This window comes from Haematobia irritans, chromosome 3, assembly GCF_050003625.1.
Source record: "Haematobia irritans isolate KBUSLIRL chromosome 3, ASM5000362v1, whole genome shotgun sequence".
NCBI lineage: Eukaryota > Metazoa > Arthropoda > Insecta > Diptera > Muscidae > Haematobia > Haematobia irritans.
The window spans coordinates 65,423,581-65,443,959 of record NC_134399.1 but is presented as its reverse complement, the minus strand read 5'-3'; the positions used below and the strand labels follow the sequence as shown (position 1 = coordinate 65,443,959).

Sequence of the window (20,379 nt, the reverse complement as noted above, 5' to 3'; positions counted from 1 at the left end):
CTATATTGATGGTGCTACCCTGCACAAAAGGATCTATATGAAATGTCCATCCCATTTGAAAAGGTGGTCGATTTTGGCCATCAATTCTATTAGACCGTTTGACTAGATTCAACAACTCAGTTACTGACATTGTTACCAAACGTAGACTTCGATTCTTTTATCATTTATTTTTCATTTACTGTTTACAATTGCAATTATTAAAGAAAGCACTGCCAAAGTCATTTAACACTTTTGATACAATATCATGGAAGTGCGGCCTACCCAATTTTGACTTAATCGGAACTGGAAGCAGTGTGTGTTACATCTGCTTACCCCGTACACTCCGCTCGACTTACCGCTAAATTGCACTGGACATCTTCGAAACTAGTTGCAAAGTTCTAAAATGTGGAAACTAATAAAGAGATCCCTGGTCACCAACGGATAATAAACACGGTTGCAATAACTGTCCAAATATTCCAATCAGCTCCAACGAATTTTCGTTAAATAATGGTCAAAATGATTTCTACTAAATTGTAACAAATGTAGATGAGACCATTCCTACTCTAATTTAGATACAAAACAAATTTTAGTTGACTACTAATGGCCGACAAACACAATTTGGCGGTTCAGTTTTGTTAAGCAACAAATTCGAATGATGGACATGATATGCAATAAATCCTTTAATCTCTTACAATTTGATTTAATCATTGCTCTACTCTATCGCTTATACAGTGCCATCTGTTGGTTGCCCATATCATCGGCCGTTAAATAAAATAAAATCTAACTTCTCATAAATATGAAACGGACAATATTAAATACATGAAATTAGCAAATATGCAATACAATTTTTCCAAGTAGAATGATATAAACTTAAATTTGGAATAGATTAGTTCCAATTGGTTTATCGATACGTTAGCCAACACTAATTTTATACTATAGTTGTCTCGCTCTATTGTATAGAACCGTCTCTCTCAGCCTTAGTTGAATGTGCTCACACATTCATACACACTCTCACTGAGGTTGACAGCCAGCAAAAATACAAAAGAATAAAGGAAAAAATTTCGTGGTGCGTTCGTGAAAATAAAAACGTCCAGTTGTGAAGTGCAAGAAAAGTCCGAAATTATTTTAAGAAGTAGTTATTTATTTGCGGCAAAAGTTTATAACAAAAGCCACATTCATTAGTGGTAAGTGAAAGCATAAATTGAAGTTTTGACACAACTCAAAAATTCGAGAAAAACACGAACAATTTAAGTAACGATGGTTTGCACAGCCAAAAATGAAGAAACATGGTTTGTGAGTGAGTTGTTCGGTAAAATGTTTTGTGTGCCTTATTTTTGGCATAAAAATTTTGTAGAAACCCCAAAAAGTTTCTCTGGAAATGATTTCACAACCTAAATGTCTAATTTCATTATAGAATTAGCGGCAGGGCGGAAGAAATCAATAGAATATTGATTTTTTTATTTTATATTCATGTGCGAACACCACCCACCCCCTGCATGCCGCTACCGCTTTTTGGTTTTTTTTTTTTGTGTCGAATGTGGCCTTTTTTTACGACCGATGTGAGGTTTCAATGGACAATTTTCAGAATATTCTGTGTTATTGATTTTTTCACCAGAGTATAACAAAGGCGATTTAATTGTACCTTCTTATGAGCAATGACACAACAAAGGAGGCTTTACCATTTTCCCTTGTTATCAAAATTATTTTCATGGAGTTATTGACCGTTCGTTGTAGTCCATTGGATGAGGATATTAAACAATACAGCGCTAAAATCAGATGAACTACGTGATTCTATCGTGTGAGAAATGTGTGATGAAAAAAACTTATTGCAATTGCTATTCCAATTTATTTACATAATTTATCGATAGTTTTTAATTGCATTTACAGTTTTCTGGAATATTCGATGTTTGCTTGCAACCATCTTGTCAAACTGGATTTCTTGTTGTAAACTCTCGCACCCTCTGTCGTGTAAAATTGCTTATATGATCGATTAATATTTGTTAAAATTCTTGCAGACTTTTATTACATCTGAGCAAAGGGTTTCATATTTTTTGTAATTCCAAAATATTTTGTTTGGTGTTCATGACTTTTTAACAATTTCTGTTCTCTTCTTGTTCTTGTCTCGCTGTAGGGTTGCCAACTTAGTTGTATATATGGAACTTGCCAATTGTCAGGTAAACGATAGGGAATTTTGGAGAATTTGAGTTTTGCCGTGAATAAATGGCGATTTTAGCGGCTAAAGGTGGGTATTAAGTTCGAGTTTAGCCGCTAAAATCGTAATTTTTTCACGATTACTTTTCTTTAATAATCCATTTTATGGAATACAAACTTTGTGAAAATTTGCTTTGGGCTATTCCCCATCAAGTTATAATGAAATCTGCAACAAATATGTATAACTTTATGCCTTTTTATACTGATTTAGTTTTCACTTTAGTGAAAAAATGACGATTTTAGCGGCTAAACTTGAACTTAATACTAACCTTAATGCTTAGTACTAAGTTCGTTTCTGCCAAAAACGAATATCTTCATCTATCTCCGTAAATAGGGTCTCAACCCGATGGATGTTAACTTATTTATGCGAAATAATATACCTGCTTATTTTTTCGTGCGAAAAATCCAGGGTTGTCTAAAAATGTGTTTGAAAATGCTCAAACCAAAGATTTCATATTTATTCCGCGCTAAGGTTTTTTTATATATGGAGTATAACAGTTTTTCGTGCGAAAACGTGATCTTAGTACTACACACAAAAAAATTTCACGAAAATTTTTCCAATTAAAATTTTAATTGAGTTTTAAAAAATATTCAATTAAAAATTTAATTGATTCAACAAATTTTTTAAGTGAAACAAAACTCGAATCACAAAAATAATAGTATCAATTAATTTTTTAATTGGATCAATTAACTTTTTAATTGATACTATCATTTCTGTGATTGAAGACATTTCAATTAAAAATTAATTGGATCAATTAATTTCGTGATTGAATCAGAAAAAACATTTTTGTGTGTAGGCTTAAACTCGAACTTAAGCCTGATATTAAGATCACGTTTTCGCATGAAAACTGTTGCGAAATTTTAGTTTTGAGCATTTTCAAACATATATTTATACAACACTGGATTTCGCCCGAAAAAATAGGCAGGTGTATTATTTCGCATAAATACGTTAACATCCCTGGATTTGAGATCCTAATTACAAAGGTAGATGAAGATATTCGTTTTTCGTAGAAACGAACTTAGTACTAAGCATTAGTCGCTAAAATCGTCATTTTTTCACGATTACTTTTCTTTAATAATCCATTTTAAGGAATACAAACTGTGTGAAAATTTGCTTTGGGCTACTCCCCATCAAGTTATAGTAGAATTTGCAACAAAGATGTATAATTTGATGCCTTTCCTTACTGATTTAGTTTTCACTTTAAGGTGGGCATTAAGTTCGAGTTTAGCCGCTAAAATCGTCATTTTTTCACGATTACTTTTCTTTAATAATCCATTTTAAGGAATACAAACTTTTTGAAAATTTGCTTTGGGCTATCCCTCATCAAGTTATAATGAAATCTGCAACAAATATGTATAATTTTATGTCTTTTTATACCCTAAAACACATAGTAGTCAGGGTATAATAAGTTTGATCGGCCAAAAAATGTGCCTACCAGAAATATTGATTTTAGACACCATAAAATATATACCGATCGACTCAGAATCACCTCCTGAGTAGAGGTGTGCACGTGACACGAAATTTTCGTGACTCACGAAAATTTTCGTGACTCACGCGTGAGCCGTGAGTCACGATGGAGTCAATCTCGTGAGCGTGCGTGAGCGTGATCAAGCTGAAAATTTTCGTGCGTGAGCGTGAGTCACGAAAAAAAATTCTTCGTGAATGTGCGTGAGTAAAAATGTTTGATAATTACACTCACGAAAACAAAATCACGCTCACGATTTGAATCACGATAACTACTTTAATCACGCTCACGATTTTAATCACGCTCACGATTTGAATCACGCTCACGACTTGTATCACGCTCACGATTTGAATCACGCTCACGAGTTGAATCACGATCTCGATTTGAATCACGATCACGATGTCAATCGCACTCACGATATCAGTCACGACCACGATTTGAATGACGCTCACGACATTGGTCACACTCACGACTTTGGTCACACTAAACCTTCCAATGTATGGATTGTGTAATAGTTTTTTTTCATTTAAAATTAATTGATTAAAAAAGTAATGTTGAAGCGCACTCACGATATCAGTCACGACCACGATTTGAATGACGCTCACGACATTGGTCACACTCACGACTTTGGTCACACTAAACCTTCCAATGTATGGATTGTGTAATAGTTTTTTTTCATTTAAAATTAATTGATTAAAAAAGTAATGTTGAAGCGCTGGTTTTCGGTGCAAAAACCGAGTATAGTGCCGTTCCTTAAACAATAAAACCTTTTATAAAATATTGCTGTGTTTTTTTTTCTAACGAAAATGAGAAATATTTTCGAAAAAGTGTACCATAAAAAATTGGTAGATTAAATAAAATTCGAATTAACGAGTAAAGTAGAAAGTCGGGCCGGGCCGACTACATCATACCCCAAATCACCCCTACTGAATTAGTGAACATTGTAGGGTATCAATGATATAGGTTTGGGGAAAACCACATTTCCAGATTTAATAACATTACTGGGTACATGGGAGTTTTATCATAATCTGAACAGAAATGTCTGATATTAACATAGGAGTATAGTTGATTCTGAACCTACAGAGTTATTTAGTATGCTACTAATGTTGAGTCCTTTATTAAAAAAACTGGAAATCGCTCAATTAGTGTGGGTAATAAATTCAAATTTCTGAAAATAGGGTAATATATTTATGTAATAGCTACATACAAGTCTCAATACGATCGCCTAATACATGTTTATTTGAAATTTGAGCAACATAGGTTAATAAATAAGAATATTATGGTCAAATTTGGGAAAATCGATCGACGCATTTATATGGGAGCTATATCCATATATTGGTTGATACCACAGAGGGTTGCCTTGTGCTAAATTAGAGTAAGATCGGGTATTAGATAAGGCTACTATGGTTAGAAATAAATAGAAATAAAAATATATATAAGAGCTATATCTAAATATGACCCGATTTGGATTATATTTTGCAGGTTTTGTTGATATTACAGGACATTACCTTGTGCTAACTTTGAGTAAGATCGGTTAATAAATGAGGCCACAATGGTCAACAATAAGGTTATAAGGGGCAAATTTTGAAAATTGGGCGCTACATATATATGGCAGCTATATCCAAATCTGCACCGATTTGGATGATATTTTGCACATAGAGTCAGTGGATCACATTGTGACAAATTTGACGCCGATCGGTTAGTAAATGAGCGCAATCTGACCCCATTTATCGAAATCGGGCGATACATATACACAGTCTTACACAAGTTTACATACGGTTTAAGAAATTGTATTTTCTTTAATTATTAAAATATAATAAAATATGCATATATATATATGCTTTAGATTTTGTAAATTAATTTGAAAAACAAAGTATTTGTCCATTTTCAAGAAGATGTTTTTAGTCTGGATTATAAACAACAACAAGAAACATGTTTAGTTATAAGGTAAAAACCTCAAGGGTATGTAAACTTATGTGAGACTGTGTATATGGGAGCTATATCTAAATTCAAAAGCGTTCGTCCTTGTAATTCAACCTTAAGAAGTATTCAACCTTTCAATTAAGCCAACTGCCTAAACATTTGAGAATAACAATTCGAAAATTACCAAGAAGTATTTATTTTTGTCATTACAAATAAGTCATTATAACTCACCGCAATGTAATGCAACGTGTAATGACAGCTTTACTCCTGGTAATGCCAATTCTAATGAGATGTGGTTGCCTAGTTTTTGCTGGGTATATATATTATTTATCGTCAAATTAGCATTTCTACAGTCGTGAATGTGCATAAATTCTTCACAAAATTTTTCGTGCATTTGTAACAATTCTTTGTCGCGAGTGTGAGCTTCAAGAACAATTTTCGTGCGTGAGTTTTGGAAAATAAATTCCTTCGTGAGTGTGCGTGAGCGTCTTGAAATATTTTCGTGCGTGAGCAAAAAATTTCTTTCGTGAGTGTGCGTGAGCGTGATTTTTTAAAATAAATCCATTCGTGAGTGTGAGCGGCTCGAATATTTTTCGTGCGTGAGCGTGCGTGAGCAAAAATTTTCTTTCGTGAGTGTGCGTGAGCGTGAATGCCTCGAATTTTTTTCGTGCGTGAGTAGAATTTTTCTATCGTGAGAGTGCGTGAGCGTGATTTTTTAAAATAAATTCATTCGTGAGTGTTCGTGAGCGGTTCGAAAATTTTTCGTGCGTGAGTGTGCGTGAGTAAGATTTTTCCGTCGTGAGTGTGCGTGAGCGTGAGTAAAATATTACTCACGTGCACACCTCTACTCCTGAGTCGATCTAGTGCTTGGTGTCCGTCCGTCCGTCCGTCTGTCCATGTATTTGTTGTTCACAGGATTCCGGTCGCAATTATTAACCGATTTTGATGAAATTTGGTACAGGGAGTTTTTCGGGCACAAGGACGAACGCTATTGAATTTGGAAGAAATCAAATTTAGATATAGCTCCCATATATATGTATCGCCCGATTTCGACAAATGGGGTCACGTTGCGCGTTTTTTCAAACGGATCGTCACCAAATTTGGCAAAAGGTAATCTTTTCCATCGCCCTTCAAGTCTGCAAAATTTCATCCAAATCGGTTCAGATTTAGATATAGCTCTCATATATATGTATCGCCCGATTTTCCCAAATTTGGCCACAAAACCTTTATTTATCAACCGATCTTACTCAAAGATGGCTAAATATAATCCTCTATAGCACTAACTATATGTGCAAAAAATCGTCGAAATCGGTTCAGATTTAGCTATAGCTCCCATATATATGTACCGGCCAATTTTTCTAAATTTGGCCATAAAACCCTTATTTATCAACCGATCTTACCCAAATTTGGCTAAATGTAGTCTTCTATAGCACTAACTATATGTGCAAAAAATCATCTAAATCGGTTCAGATTTAGATATATCTCCCATATATATGTATAGCCAGATTTTCCCAAATTTGGCCATAGAACCCTTATTTATTAACCGATCTTCCTAAAAATTGGCTAGATCCAGTCCTCTATAGTAGTAACTATATGTGCAAAATTTCATCGAAATCGGTTCAGATGTAGATATAGCTCCCATATATGTATCACCCGATTTTGAAAAATTCGCCCCTAATAACCTTATGTTTGACCATACAGGCCTCATTTCTTAACTGATCTTACTCAAATCTTGCACAAGGTAACATTTTGTGGTATTAATCAAACCCGCAAAATATTATGCAAATTGGTTCAGATTTAGATATAGCTTCCATATATATGCATCGCTCGATTTTCCCAAATTTGGCCATAGTACTCTTATTTATTAACCAATGTTACTCAAATTTCAAATTTTGATGTACTAGCCGATCGTACTTATACGTACTTGTAGCTCTTACATAAGAATATTGCTCGATTTTTACAAATTTGTATTTATTACTCACACTAATTTAACGATTTTCTCTTTTTTAATAATGGACTCAATATTAGTGGCATACTAACTCCGTAGGCGCAATATCAACACAGCCAGTGTTGCTAGAAGTAGGGGAAATTCCCTATATGTAAACTTTATTCCTGTAGAGAATTTTGTCAACATTTTATTTCTATAGAACATTTTGTCAAAATTGTATTTCTATAGAAATTTTTTTCAAAATATTATTTCTATAAAAAATGTTCTCAAAATTTTATTTCTGTGGAATTTTTTCTCAAAAATTTATTTCTATAGAATCTATTGTCAAAATTTTATTTCTATGAAAAATTTCTCACAAAATATTGTTTATAGAAACTTTTTCCAAAATTTTATTTTTATAGAGATTTTACAAAAAAGATTTCTAATTTGGGTAGAATTCTGCCAATTGTGGCAACCGTGGTGGTAATACAAATTTATATTCTAAGTTATATACGTTGCATATTCATGTTTTAAGATAATAAAATACTTAGAACCATTTTTGTTTTGTAAAAATTTTTTTAAATTTAACGAAAAATATAGTAGGGAAAATTGTTTGGGAATGTATGTGAAAGTAGGGAACTTTTTTTGTCCTTGTAGGGTAAACCGAACATTTTCCCTGGCAACATTGACTATGAGCTATAGTCAGATTGACACAAAACACCCGTAGACATGTACCCCTTAATTTTCTTAAATATGCAACTGCGGTTTATCTCCCAGACCTATATGTTACCCCACAAATGCTTATGATTACTAATTCTGTAATGGTGGTTTAGGGTATGATACAGTCGGCCCCGCCCGACTTTTTACTTTACTTACTTGTTTTTTACTGATTTAGTTTTCACTCTAGTGAAAAAATGACGATTTTAGCGGCTAAACTCAAACTTAATACCCACCTTAAATGTGTGTATTAAGTTCGCGTTTTGCCTAAACGTTCGAATTTAGCTATTAAAATCGCCATTTTTATACCCTCCATCATAGGATGGGGGTATATTAACTTCGTCATTCCGTTTGTAACACATCGAAATATTGTTCTAAGACCCCATAAAGTATATATATTCTGGGTCGTGGTGAAATTCTGAGTCTATCTAAGCATGTCCGTCCGTCTGTTGAAATCACGCTAACTTCCGAACGAAACAAGCTATCGACTTGAAACTTGGCACAAGTAGTTGTTATCGATGTAGGTCGGATGGTATTGAAAATGGGCCATATCGGTCCACTTTTACGTATAGCCCCCATATAAAGGGACCCTCAGATTTGGCTTGTGGAGCCTCTAACGGAGGCATATTTCATCCGATCCGGCTGAAATTTGGTATATGGTCTCAAACAACCATGCAAAAATTGGTCCACATCGGTCCATAATTATATATAGCCCCCATATAAACCGATCCCCAGATTTGGCTTGCGGAGCCTAAAAGAGTAGCAAATTTCATCCGATCCGGCTGAAATTTGGTACATGATGTTGGTATATGGTCTCTAACAACCGTGCAAAAATTGGTTCACATCGGTCCATAATTATATATAGCCACCATATAAACCGATCCCCAGATTTGGCTTGCGGAGCCTCAAAGAGAAGAAAATTTCATCCGATCCGGCTGAAATTTGGTACATGATGTTGGTATATGGTCTCTAACAACCATGCAAAAATTGGTCCATATCGATCCTTAATTATATATAGCCTACATATAAACCGATCCCCAGATTTGGCTTGTGGAGCCTCTAAGAGAAGCATATTTCATCCGATCCGGCTGAAATTTGGTACATGGTGTTGGTATATGGTCTCTAACAATCATGCAAAAATTGGTCCACATCGGTCCATAATTATATATAGCCCCCATATAAACCGATCCCCAGATTTGACTTGCGGAGCCTCAAAGAGAAGCAAATTTCATCCGATTCGGCTGAAATTTGGTACATGATGTTGGTATATGGTCTCTAACAACCATGCAAAAATTGGTCCACATCGGTCCATAATTATATATAGCGCCCATATAAACCGATCCCCAGATTTGAGTTGCGGAGCCTCAAAGAGAAGCAAATTTCATCATTGTCAATATTTTATTTCTATAGAAAATTTTGTCAAAATTTTATTTCTATAGAAAATTTTGTTCAAAATTTATTCGGTTCATAACAATGGTTGCCACTCGAGCCAAAAATAATCTACCAAGATTTTATTTCTATAGAAAATTTTGTCAAAAGTTTATTTCTATTGAAAATTCTGTAGAAATTTTTGTCAAAATGTTCTTTCTATAGAAAATTTTGTCAACATTTGTATTTCTATAGCAAATTTTGTGAAAATTTTATTTCTATAGAAAATTTTGTTAAAATTTTATTTCTGTAGAAAATGTTGTCAAAATTTTATGTCTACTTTGTCAAACTGAATTATATACGTATTGGATCGATCTTTTTTGATTTAATATATACCACGTATGGACTTACATACAATTTAGAAGATGGTGTTAGGAGGTTTTAAGATACCTTGCCATCGGCAAGCGTTACCGCAACTTAAGTAATTCGATTGTGGATGGCAGTGTTTAGATGAAGTTTCTACGCAATCCATGATGGAGGGTACATAAGCTTCGGCCTGGCCGAACTTACGGCCGTATATACTTGTTTCACGATTACTTTTCTTTAATAATCCATTTTATGGAATACAAACTTTATGAAAATTTGCTTTGGGCTATTCCCCATCAAGTTGTAATAAAATTTGCATCAAAGATGTATAATTTGATGCCTTTCTTTACTGATTTAGTTTTCACTTTAGCGGCCAAACTCGACCTTGGTATTCACCATAAATTTGCCATTTTTCACGGTTACTTTTTTGTAATAATTCATTTTTAAGAAAATAAACTTTTTAAATTGTTGTTTTGGATGATTCCCCAGCAAGGTATAAAAAAAAATTTGGAAAAAAGGTATAATTTTATTCTTCTTTTACAGATTTTCGATTTTAGCGAAAATAAATCTTAGGTAGTAAGGTAGTTTTAGTATTACAAAAACAAAAATGTCAGTCGCAATATTGGAACTTTCATTGTCAGTCAAATTTAATCAAATTTCACACTTGTTGAACTATATGTTTAATTTAAAATAGGGGAAAGTTTCAGCACTGCCGATAAATGAGAATTGACTCATTAAATTTAATATAATATAATAATAAGAGAGTATAAACTCGTATAAATTTACAAGAAAGTTGCTTTATCTAGTGGTGAAATAATTATAAATAAATAAAATATTTATTGCATCAAATTAAAAATTGAGTTTTGCGACCAAAATAAATTAAAATTATAATTGGATAAATTAAAAATAATTAAAAAAAATAATAATTAAATAATAAAATAAATTCTGTGGTTGATGGTTGTTCAATTAATTGATATATCTCATCTAAATTGTACCTAGCACTAATAATAAGATTAAGTTCTTCTTGTGTTAGGTTCCCAAAAAGAAATAAATTAATAAATAAATACTATAAATTTCTTTATTGAAGCAATTTCGACTAAAAATTGATAGGATGAATAACATAATTTCGTGATTGAAATTCTTGAAATTCTGTTCTCTGTGTAGCATTCAAAATACGAGTACCGTTGGAAGATGCAGTTTACCAAAGTTTGAAATTTTCGAAATTCGAATTTTGGATTCCTGTTAAAATCCATGTCTTTTTATTTTTTGTTATATTTTAAACTTTTTTTTTCGTATGAAAATTAGTAAACATTTTCTATGACTTAAGGCAACGAATCCATCCCTATATAGCATGCCAGCAACCATTTTCACTTGTAAACCAAACCAAACCAACAGCAAGATATTTTTATTTATCATCGGTATCTACATAAAATCGTTTTGTATTTTCTTATCTCATTACAGCGTTTTTTACATAATTTTTAAGCAGTCACTGCTACAGTGCATCGGTTCAGGAGTGAAGAAAAGGCACGCAAAGGCTTAAAACTAACTTAGTAATTGCTTTAAATTATTCGTTAAGAAAAAAGAGGAGAAGAGAAAGCAAAACCAAACAGTAAACATGTCCAGCCTACCCCGTCGCATTATAAAGGAAACACAGCGTTTAATGCAAGAACCTGTACCAGGTATCAATGCCATTCCCGATGAAAATAATGCACGATATTTTCATGTCATTGTGACTGGTCCTACCGATTCGCCTTTTGAGGGCGGCATCTTCAAACTAGAACTATTTTTGCCCGAAGATTATCCTATGTCAGCACCAAAAGTTAGATTCATTACAAAAATCTATCATCCAAATATCGATCGCCTAGGTCGCATCTGTTTGGATGTGTTAAAGGATAAGTGGAGTCCTGCCTTACAAATTCGTACTATTTTGTTATCAATTCAGGCATTACTTAGTGCTCCCAATCCCGATGATCCTTTGGCCAATGATGTCGCTGAATTATGGAAAGTCAATGAGGCTGAGGCCATAAGAAATGCCCGTGAATGGACTCAGAAGTATGCCGTCGAAGACTGAAGAATTAATGCCGAAGATGTGTAGAAAAGTAAGAGAGATAAAGAGAGAAGATAATTTGCTGATCTGCTGGTCGGGGGTTAAGACTATGTTTACATGGGAGTAGATGAAGGCGGCGGCATTTGGTAATTGAAGCTTATTTAGTAATGAAATATGGGGGGTATTTTTGTAGATTCTTAATTTTTTTTTTTTTGGTTTATAACAGAAAGAGGGAGTCGCGGGGTGTTTGATATATGAAAAATAAATGCAAAACAGAAGATTTAAAGTAGAGAAACTTGATAACATGATTTTTGTTTTTGAAGAACTGTACTATGAGGAAGAAAAACAAAACACAATAACAAACCAACTTAAAAAAAAAACACACGAAAGAAATAAAACAAAAAATGACATAATTTATTTATTTCTTCCCTCACACCTGAAGATATTTTTCCAAATATATATTTTTTGCTTGCAACACAACAGCAGTCCTGTGAAACCAATTATTTATAACCACCAAACTCCTCTCCTGCTCTACTCTCCTAAAACAAACATTTCTCATTTTCTTTTATTTTTTCCATTAAAACAAACGAAATATAAAATCCATGAAATTTAGTATTTAGATTGTGTATCCAATTATATAATTTTTTGATTTTCATTACACATAAAAACATCAACAACAAAAACAATCTTAAAATTATAAATTAAAACAAAATATTTAAATAAAAACAATTAAACAAAACACACACACATTTATTAATGTTGTTATTTATTCACCGTGTTAATCGGTAACGATGGTAAGTATGGTGCCTTCAATTGCAGAATAGTGGATTTGAAAATCCAAAAGTCAATAAAAAGATAAAAAAAGAATATACGTCAGTAAGTTAGGCCAGGCCGAATGTTAAATACCCACCATCATCAATCAAATATTATGGTTTCGTTTGAAATTTCAGGGGGTTTGAGGACAAATCAAGCAGAGCAGTTCAACCAATACACTTCCCGGAGATAAATTTAAAGATTTTACCTATGAAGACAATATCAGATTCTGGATTTGTAAGAACCATTTTTGTTTTAGAGGAATCATTAACATCTCTTGTAAGTGTACAAGAAAATTATAAAATAACGTCTTGATTTGAAATCTTAAATCTGTAGATTTTCACCCGAGAAGTAAAATCTGGAAATTTTACATTGAGTTTCAAGCAATTTTCATGATCGGTGCGCCTTCTATACCCTCAAGAAGTGAAATTTCAGGCAAATCGGATAAAAACTACGGTTTCTAGAAACCCAAGGAGTTAAATCGGGAAATCGTTCTTATGGGGGCTGTACTAAAACACTGACCGATACTCACCATTTTCGGCGTATCTCTTTATGATCCAAAAATAATTCTAGATTTCGAATTTCATACAAATTTGATAAAAACTACGGTTTTTATAATCCCAAGAAATAAAATCCGGAAATCGGTCATTATTGGGGATATACCAAAACATGAACCAATACACGCCATTTTCGGCACACCCCTTTATTGTCATAAAATACTTCTAGATTTCCAATTTCAGGCAAATTGGAAAAAGAGTACAGTTTCTATAAGTCCAAGAAGTAAAATCGGGAGATTGGTCTATATGGGGGATATACCAAAACATGGACCGATACTCACCATTTTTGGCACACCTCTTTATGGCCATAAAATACCTCTAGATTTCAAATTTCAGGCAAATTGGATAAAAACTACTATTTCTATAAGCCCAAGACCCCAAATCGGGAGGTCAGTTTATATGGGGAACATACCAAAACATTGGCCGATGCTCACCATTTTTGGCACACCTCTTTATGGTTCTAAAATACCTCTAGATTTCCAATTTCTGGTAAATTGAATAAAAACTGTGGATTCTAGAAGTGCAAGAAATAAAATCGGGAATATCGGTCTATATGTGGCCTATACCAAAACATGGACCTATACTAACTATTTTCGGCACGCCTTTTTATGGTCCTAAAATACCTTTAGATTTCCAATTTCTGATAAATTGAATAAAAACTACGGTTTCTATAAGTCCAAGAAATAAAATCGGGAGATCGGTCTATATGGGGGCTATACCAAAACATGGACCGATACTCACCATTTTTGGCAAACCTCTTTATGGTCATAAAATACCTCTAGATTTCAAATTTCAGGCAAATTGGATAAAAACTACGATTTCTATAAGCCCAAGACCCCAAATCGGGAGGTCGGTTTATATGGGGACCATACCAAAACATTGACCGATGCTCACAATTTTTGGCACACCTCTTTATGGTTCTAAAATACCTCTAGATTTCCAATTTCTGGTAAATTGAATAAAAACTGTGGATTCTAGAAGTCCAAGAAATAAAATCGGGAGATCGGTCTATATGGGGGCTATACCAAAACATGGACCGATACTCACTATTTTCGGCACGCCTATTTATGGTCCTAAAATCCCTCTAGATTTCTAATTTCAGGTAAATTGGATGAAAACTACGATTTCTATAAGGCCAAGACCCCAAATCGGGAGGTCGGTTTATATGGGGACTACATCAAAACCTGGACCGATATAGCCCATGTTCGAAATTGACCTGCCTGCAGACAAAAGGCGAGCTTGTACAAAATTTCAGCACGATTGCTTCATTATTGAAGAAGCGCGATAATTATTTTTATACCCTCCACCATAGGATGGGGGTATATTAACTTTGTCATTCCGTTTGTAACACATCGAAATATTGCTCTAAGACCCCATAAAGTATATATATTCTGGGTCGTGGTGGAATTCTGAGTCGATCTGAGCATGTCCGTCCGTCCGTCCATCTGTTGAAATCACGCTAACTTCCGAACGAAACAAGCTATCGACTTGAAACTTGGCACAAGTAAAGGGTGATTTGTTAAGAGCTTGATAACTTTTTTTTACAAAAAAACGCATAAAATTTGCAAAATCTCATCGGTTCTTTATTTGAAACGTTAGATTGGTCCATGACATTTACTTTTTGAAGATAATTTCATTTAAATGTTGACCGCGGCTGCGTCTTAGGTGGTCCATTCGGAAAGTCCAATTTTGGGCAACTTTTTCGAGCATTTCGGCCGGAATAGCCCGAATTTCTTCGGAAATGTTGTCTTCCAAAGCTGGAATAGTTGCTGGCTTATTTCTGTAGACTTTAGACTTGACGTAGCCCCACAAAAAATAGTCTAAAGGCGTCAAATCGCATGATCTTGGTGGCCAACTTACCGGTCCATTTCTTGAGATGAATTGTTCTCCGAAGTTTTCCCTCAAAATGGCCATAGAATCGCGAGCTGTGTGGCATGTAGCGCCATCTTGTTGAAACCACATGTCAACCAAGTTCAGTTCTTCCATTTTTGGCAACAAAAAGTTTGTTAGCATCGAACGATAGCGATCGCCATTCACCGTAACGTTGCGTCCAACAGCATCTTTGAAAAAATACGGTCCAATGATTCCACCAGCGTACAAACCACACCAAACAGTGCATTTTTCGGGATGCATGGGCAGTTCTTGAACGGCTTCTGGTTGCTCTTCACTCCAAATGCGGCAATTTTGCTTATTTACGTAGCCATTCAACCAGAAATGAGCCTCATCGCTGAACAAAATTTGTCGATAAAAAAGCGGATTTTCTGCCAACTTTTCTAGGGCCCATTCACTGAAAATTCGACGTTGTGGCTCGTTAGTAAGTCTATTCATGATGAAATGTCAAAGCATACTGAGCATCTTTCTCTTTGACACCATGTCTGAAATCCCACGTGATCTGTCAAATACTAATGCATGAAAATCCTAACCTCAAAAGAATCACCCTTTAGTTGTAATGATGTAGGTCGGATGGTATTGCAATTGGTCCATATCGGTCCACTTTTACGTATAGCCCCCATATAAACGGACCCCCAAATTTGGCTTGCGATTGCTCTAAGAAAAGCAAATTTCATCCGATCCGGCTGAAATTTGGTACATGGTGTTAGTATATGGTCTCTAACAACCATGCAAAAATTGGTCCACATCGATCCATAATTATATATAGCCCCTATATAAACCGATCCCCCGATTTGGCTTGCGGAGCCTCTAAGAGAAGCAAATTTCATCCGATCCGGCTGAATTTTGGTACAACCATGCAAAAATTGGTCCATATCGGTCCATAATTATATGTAGCCCCCATATAAACCGATCCCCAGATTTGACCTCCGGAGCCTCTTAGAGGAGCAAAAGTCATCCGATCCAATTGAAATTTGGTACGTCGTGTTAGTATATTGTCTCTAACAACCATGCCCAAAATTGGTCCATATCGGTCCATAATAATATATAGCCCCCATATAAGCCGATCCCCGGATTTGACCTCCGGAGCCTCTTAGAGGAGCAAAATTCATCCGATCCGCTTGAAATTTGGTACGTGGTGTTAGTATATGGTCTCTAATAACCATGCTAGAATTGGTCCATATCGGTCCATATTTATATATAGCCCCCATATAAACCAATCCCCAGATTTGTCCTCCGGAGCCTCTTGGATGAGCAAAATTCATCCGATCCGGTTGAAATTTGGAACATGGTGTTAGAATGTGGTCTCTAACAAACACGCAAGAATTGGTCCATATCGGTCCATAATTATATATAGCGCCTATATAAACCGTTCCCAAGATTTGATCTCCGGAGCCTCTTGGAGGAGCATAATTCATCCGATCCGGTTGAAATTTGCAACGTGGTGTTAGTATAAGGCCGCTAATAACCATGCCAAAATTGGTCCATATCGGTCTATAGGTATATAAAGCCGATCCCCAATCACACAAAAATTGGTCCATATCGGTTCATAATCATGGTTGCCACTCGAGCCAAAAATAATCTACCAAAATTTTATTTTTATAGAAAACATTGTCAAAATTTTATTTCTATAGAAAATTTTGTCAAAATTTTATTTCTATAGAAAATTTTGTCAAAATTTTATTTCTATAGAAAATTTTGTCAAAATTTTATTTCTATAGGAAATTTTGTCAAAATTTTCTTTCTATAGAAAATTTTTTCCAAATTTTATTTCTATAGAAAATTTTGTCAAAATTTTATTTCTATAGAAAATTTTGTCAAAATTTTATTTCTATAGAAAATTTTTTCCAAATTTTATTTCTATAGAAATTTTTTTCCAAAGTTTACTTCTATAGAAAATGTTGTCAAAATTTTATTTCTACACCCAGAAAAAAGTGACCCCTTCTTTAAGTTAAAATGAACTCATTGTGAAGAAAGTTGAACTTCGTATAGCGCCAAAGAAATTTTTATTTGTTTGAACGATGTGATTTTCGTAGAAATTAGGAATAATGCATTCCATATATTAGTTAACATTTTCCTATATTTATATACCACTATACTACAGAATGAAAAAATTTAACTAATTTGAATTCATATATGGAATGATTTTATTGAAATTTTTTCATTCATTTGGACAAATCTTACACATTTGTGGTAAAACTTTTACTTCATAATTAGAACTGCTTACCTTCGTTTTTAAATACAATTTTATTTATTTCTATAAGCAATTTTATCTTCAATAAAAGACATGTTTTATTAATATATTGAATATATTTATTAAGAATCAACAGCATCGAATCTCTTTGAAATATTAGTTTATTATTCCACTATTTCCAATTTCCGTGTGATATTATCAACTGTAAAACGCACTTTTTCTTCTTCTTGTACTTTTCACTTTTAATAAGTTGCTGCCTAACGATTTTGTCCTCCTTTTACAATTGCAATACCTACAAAAAATCATAAAACATTTTTGTTGCAAAAGGTTAGCGTCACTGAATATTACCTGATAATTGAAGATTCCAAAATGAAGACAAATGAAAGGGTTGTTATTCTGCTGGTGTTTTCTTTCTTTATACACTATCACGAACATTAATAGATTTATTTAAAAAAAAACGAAAATTTTTTCTCACTAATTTAAAATAACAAATATTTTATATATTTTATTTGTTATTTATTATATTATTTTACCATATTATTTTTTAACAATCTCTCCGTATACCAAAACAACGCGATTCCAACTAAAAAAACAACCGACGCGCAAATATATCGATTACACCCACGCGCAAACACATCGATTACGATGACAGGTATCGATTACAGGTAGACAATAGAAATTTAGGAAAATTTCCTATATTCTAACAAGTGTGTTTCCTTAAGTTTTGAAAGGATTGCATACTTCTTAGTACGAATGAACTAAAATATTTTTCTATGCCAAGTGTTGTTCGTATGTATGAAAAACTTTCTATTATAAAGGAAGTCGCAATTATCATTTTATAAGAAATTTTACTAATTTTGAGGAAACTTGGTTTTAGTTCGGTTTTTGTTTATTTTTACGAATGCTTTGTTATCGGTGAATAAAATTTTCTTTTTCAGTAGTAAATTCTTATACCCAGCGAAGAAAATAGTATGAGTAAAATTTCATGCCTTATTCTAGTTAATGAACTATTCCTAACTGCTTACTGTTTAGGATTTTTTTACTGAAACGAGTAAATTTTATTATTTTTCACAAAAATTTACCTTAATGGAAATAAAATGGATAAACTATATTGATGAAAATTTTTTCCTTTAGTTTCGAAGGCACTTTTTTCTGGGTGTATAGAAACTTTAAACAAGTGTTACCGCAACCCAAGTAATTCGATTGTGGATGACAGTCTTCAGTAGAAGTTTCTACGCAAGCCATGGTGGAGGGTACATAAGCTTCGGCCTGGCCGAACTTACGGCCGTATATACTTGTTTATTTTTTATTTTTCTCTAAAACAAGTATATTCGACCGAATCTTATGTAGCCTTATAAGGGTAGTCGGTTTTTTTAAGGCCGCAGTCGAACTTTTTTTATTATTATTACATTACAATAAAGGCCAGCATTTATTTTGAGGATGTTGCATCTTTCATTTTACATTTATATTTTTTACCTTAAAGTCTTAAGTAATCGACTTCCAACACCAACAAGTTTATTTTCCAATACCAAGCGGTTGTGATGGGGCTTCTTTGGGTGTATAAAACCAATAATCATCAGCATTTTTCTTCAAATCTGGTCGTGAAAATTTAACACATTGTTGCGTCTTTCCAAATTCCTCCACGGCAGTGTGAACATTTTCCAACATTTGGCATAAACTTAAATTGCGAATATTTTTCGAAAGCTCCTTGCACAAAGACTGTATATAAATTTTTCCACCTTCGCCTTTTTGAAAACTGACTGTTCCTTCACCCGTACAGTATGAAATAAAATGGATATCTGGAAAATACATAGGTTTACCATCTTTGGGCAGAGGTTGATAATCACCCATATGTCCACGACAAGCCTGCACCACTAGCCACTTTAGTTTTCCGTCAAGTTCTTCGATTTTAAAAAAAGGACATAGCAATAATCGCCTGGCATCGGTAACTTCGTTTTCAGTTTTTAATACAACTTGGCCATCCGAGTGTCCATGACTAAGGCAAAATATTGCTAAAAATTTAATAGAGCGAAATTTGTCACGCCAACTTGCATCTGAAACTAAAATTAAAAAAAAATATATATAAAGGGTGATTTGTTAAGAGCTTGATAACTTTTTTTTAAAAAAAAACGCATAAAATTTGCAAAATCTCATCGGTTCTTTATTTGAAACGTTAGATTGGTCCATGACATTTACTTTTTGAAGATAATTTCATTTAAATGTTGACCGCGGCTGCGTCTTAGGTGGTCCATTCGGAAAGTCCAATTTTGGGCAACTTTTTCGAGCATTTCGGCCGGAATAGCCCGAATTTCTTCGGAAATGTTGTCTTCCAAAGCTGGAATAGTTGCTGGCTTATTTCTGTAGACTTTAGACTTGACGTAGCCCCACAAAAAATAGTCTAAAGGCGTCAAATCGCATGATCTTGGTGGCCAACTTACCGGTCCATTTCTTGAGATGAATTGTTCTCCGAAGTTTTCCCTCAAAATGGCCATAGAATCGCGAGCTGTGTGGCATGTAGCGCCATCTTGTTGAAACCACATGTCAACCAAGTTCAGTTCTTCCATTTTTGGCAACAAAAAGTTTGTTAGCATCGAACGATAGCGATCGCCATTCACCGTAACGTTGCGTCCAACAGCATCTTTGAAAAAATACGGTCCAATGATTCCACCAGCGTACAAACCACACCAAACAGTGCATTTTTCGGGATGCATGGGCAGTTCTTGAACGGCTTCTGGTTGCTCTTCACTCCAAATGCGGCAATTTTGCTTATTTACGTAGCCATTCAACCAGAAATGAGCCTCATCGCTGAACAAAATTTGTCGATAAAAAAGCGGATTTTCTGCCAACTTTTCTAGGGCCCATTCACTGAAAATTCGACGTTGTGGCAGATCGTTCGGCTATTCATGATGAAATGTCAAAGC

General features: G+C 34.1%; 2 protein-coding genes and 1 long non-coding RNA gene across 3 annotated transcripts in view; 1 reads left to right on the top strand and 2 right to left on the bottom strand.

Annotated features, from left to right (window-relative positions):
- The first annotated feature begins 995 nt into the window (after window positions 1–995).
- On the top strand, window positions 996–12,222 carry ben (bendless). The gene is made up of 2 exons (XM_075298880.1): window positions 996–1,163; window positions 11,419–12,222. Exon 2 carries the CDS (start codon window positions 11,573–11,575, stop codon window positions 12,026–12,028), a length of 456 nt encoding a protein of 151 aa, XP_075154995.1. The 5' UTR covers window positions 996–1,163; window positions 11,419–11,572; the 3' UTR covers window positions 12,029–12,222.
- A 5,332-nt stretch (window positions 12,223–17,554) lies between these two features.
- On the bottom strand, window positions 17,555–17,916 carry LOC142230061 (uncharacterized). Its single transcript, XR_012720569.1, has 2 exons — window positions 17,807–17,916; window positions 17,555–17,750 (listed from the first exon to the last, which is right to left on the bottom strand). It is a non-coding gene; the product is annotated as an uncharacterized LOC142230061 (long non-coding RNA).
- A 910-nt stretch (window positions 17,917–18,826) lies between these two features.
- LOC142229990 (caspase-3-like) overlaps window positions 18,827–20,379 on the bottom strand; it is a 39,228-nt gene continuing 37,675 nt past the window's right edge. Inside the window, exon 3 of the mRNA XM_075300596.1 lies at window positions 18,827–19,518. Coding sequence (XP_075156711.1) covers window positions 18,974–19,518 — 545 coding nt within the window. The 3' untranslated portion in view covers window positions 18,827–18,973. The remainder of the gene's footprint in view (window positions 19,519–20,379) is intronic.

Excerpts from the sequence above, each read along its gene's own strand:
- ben (XM_075298880.1), top strand. The coding sequence starts at position 11,573 with ATGTCCAGCCTACCCCGTCGCATTATAAAGGAAACACAGCGTTTAATG.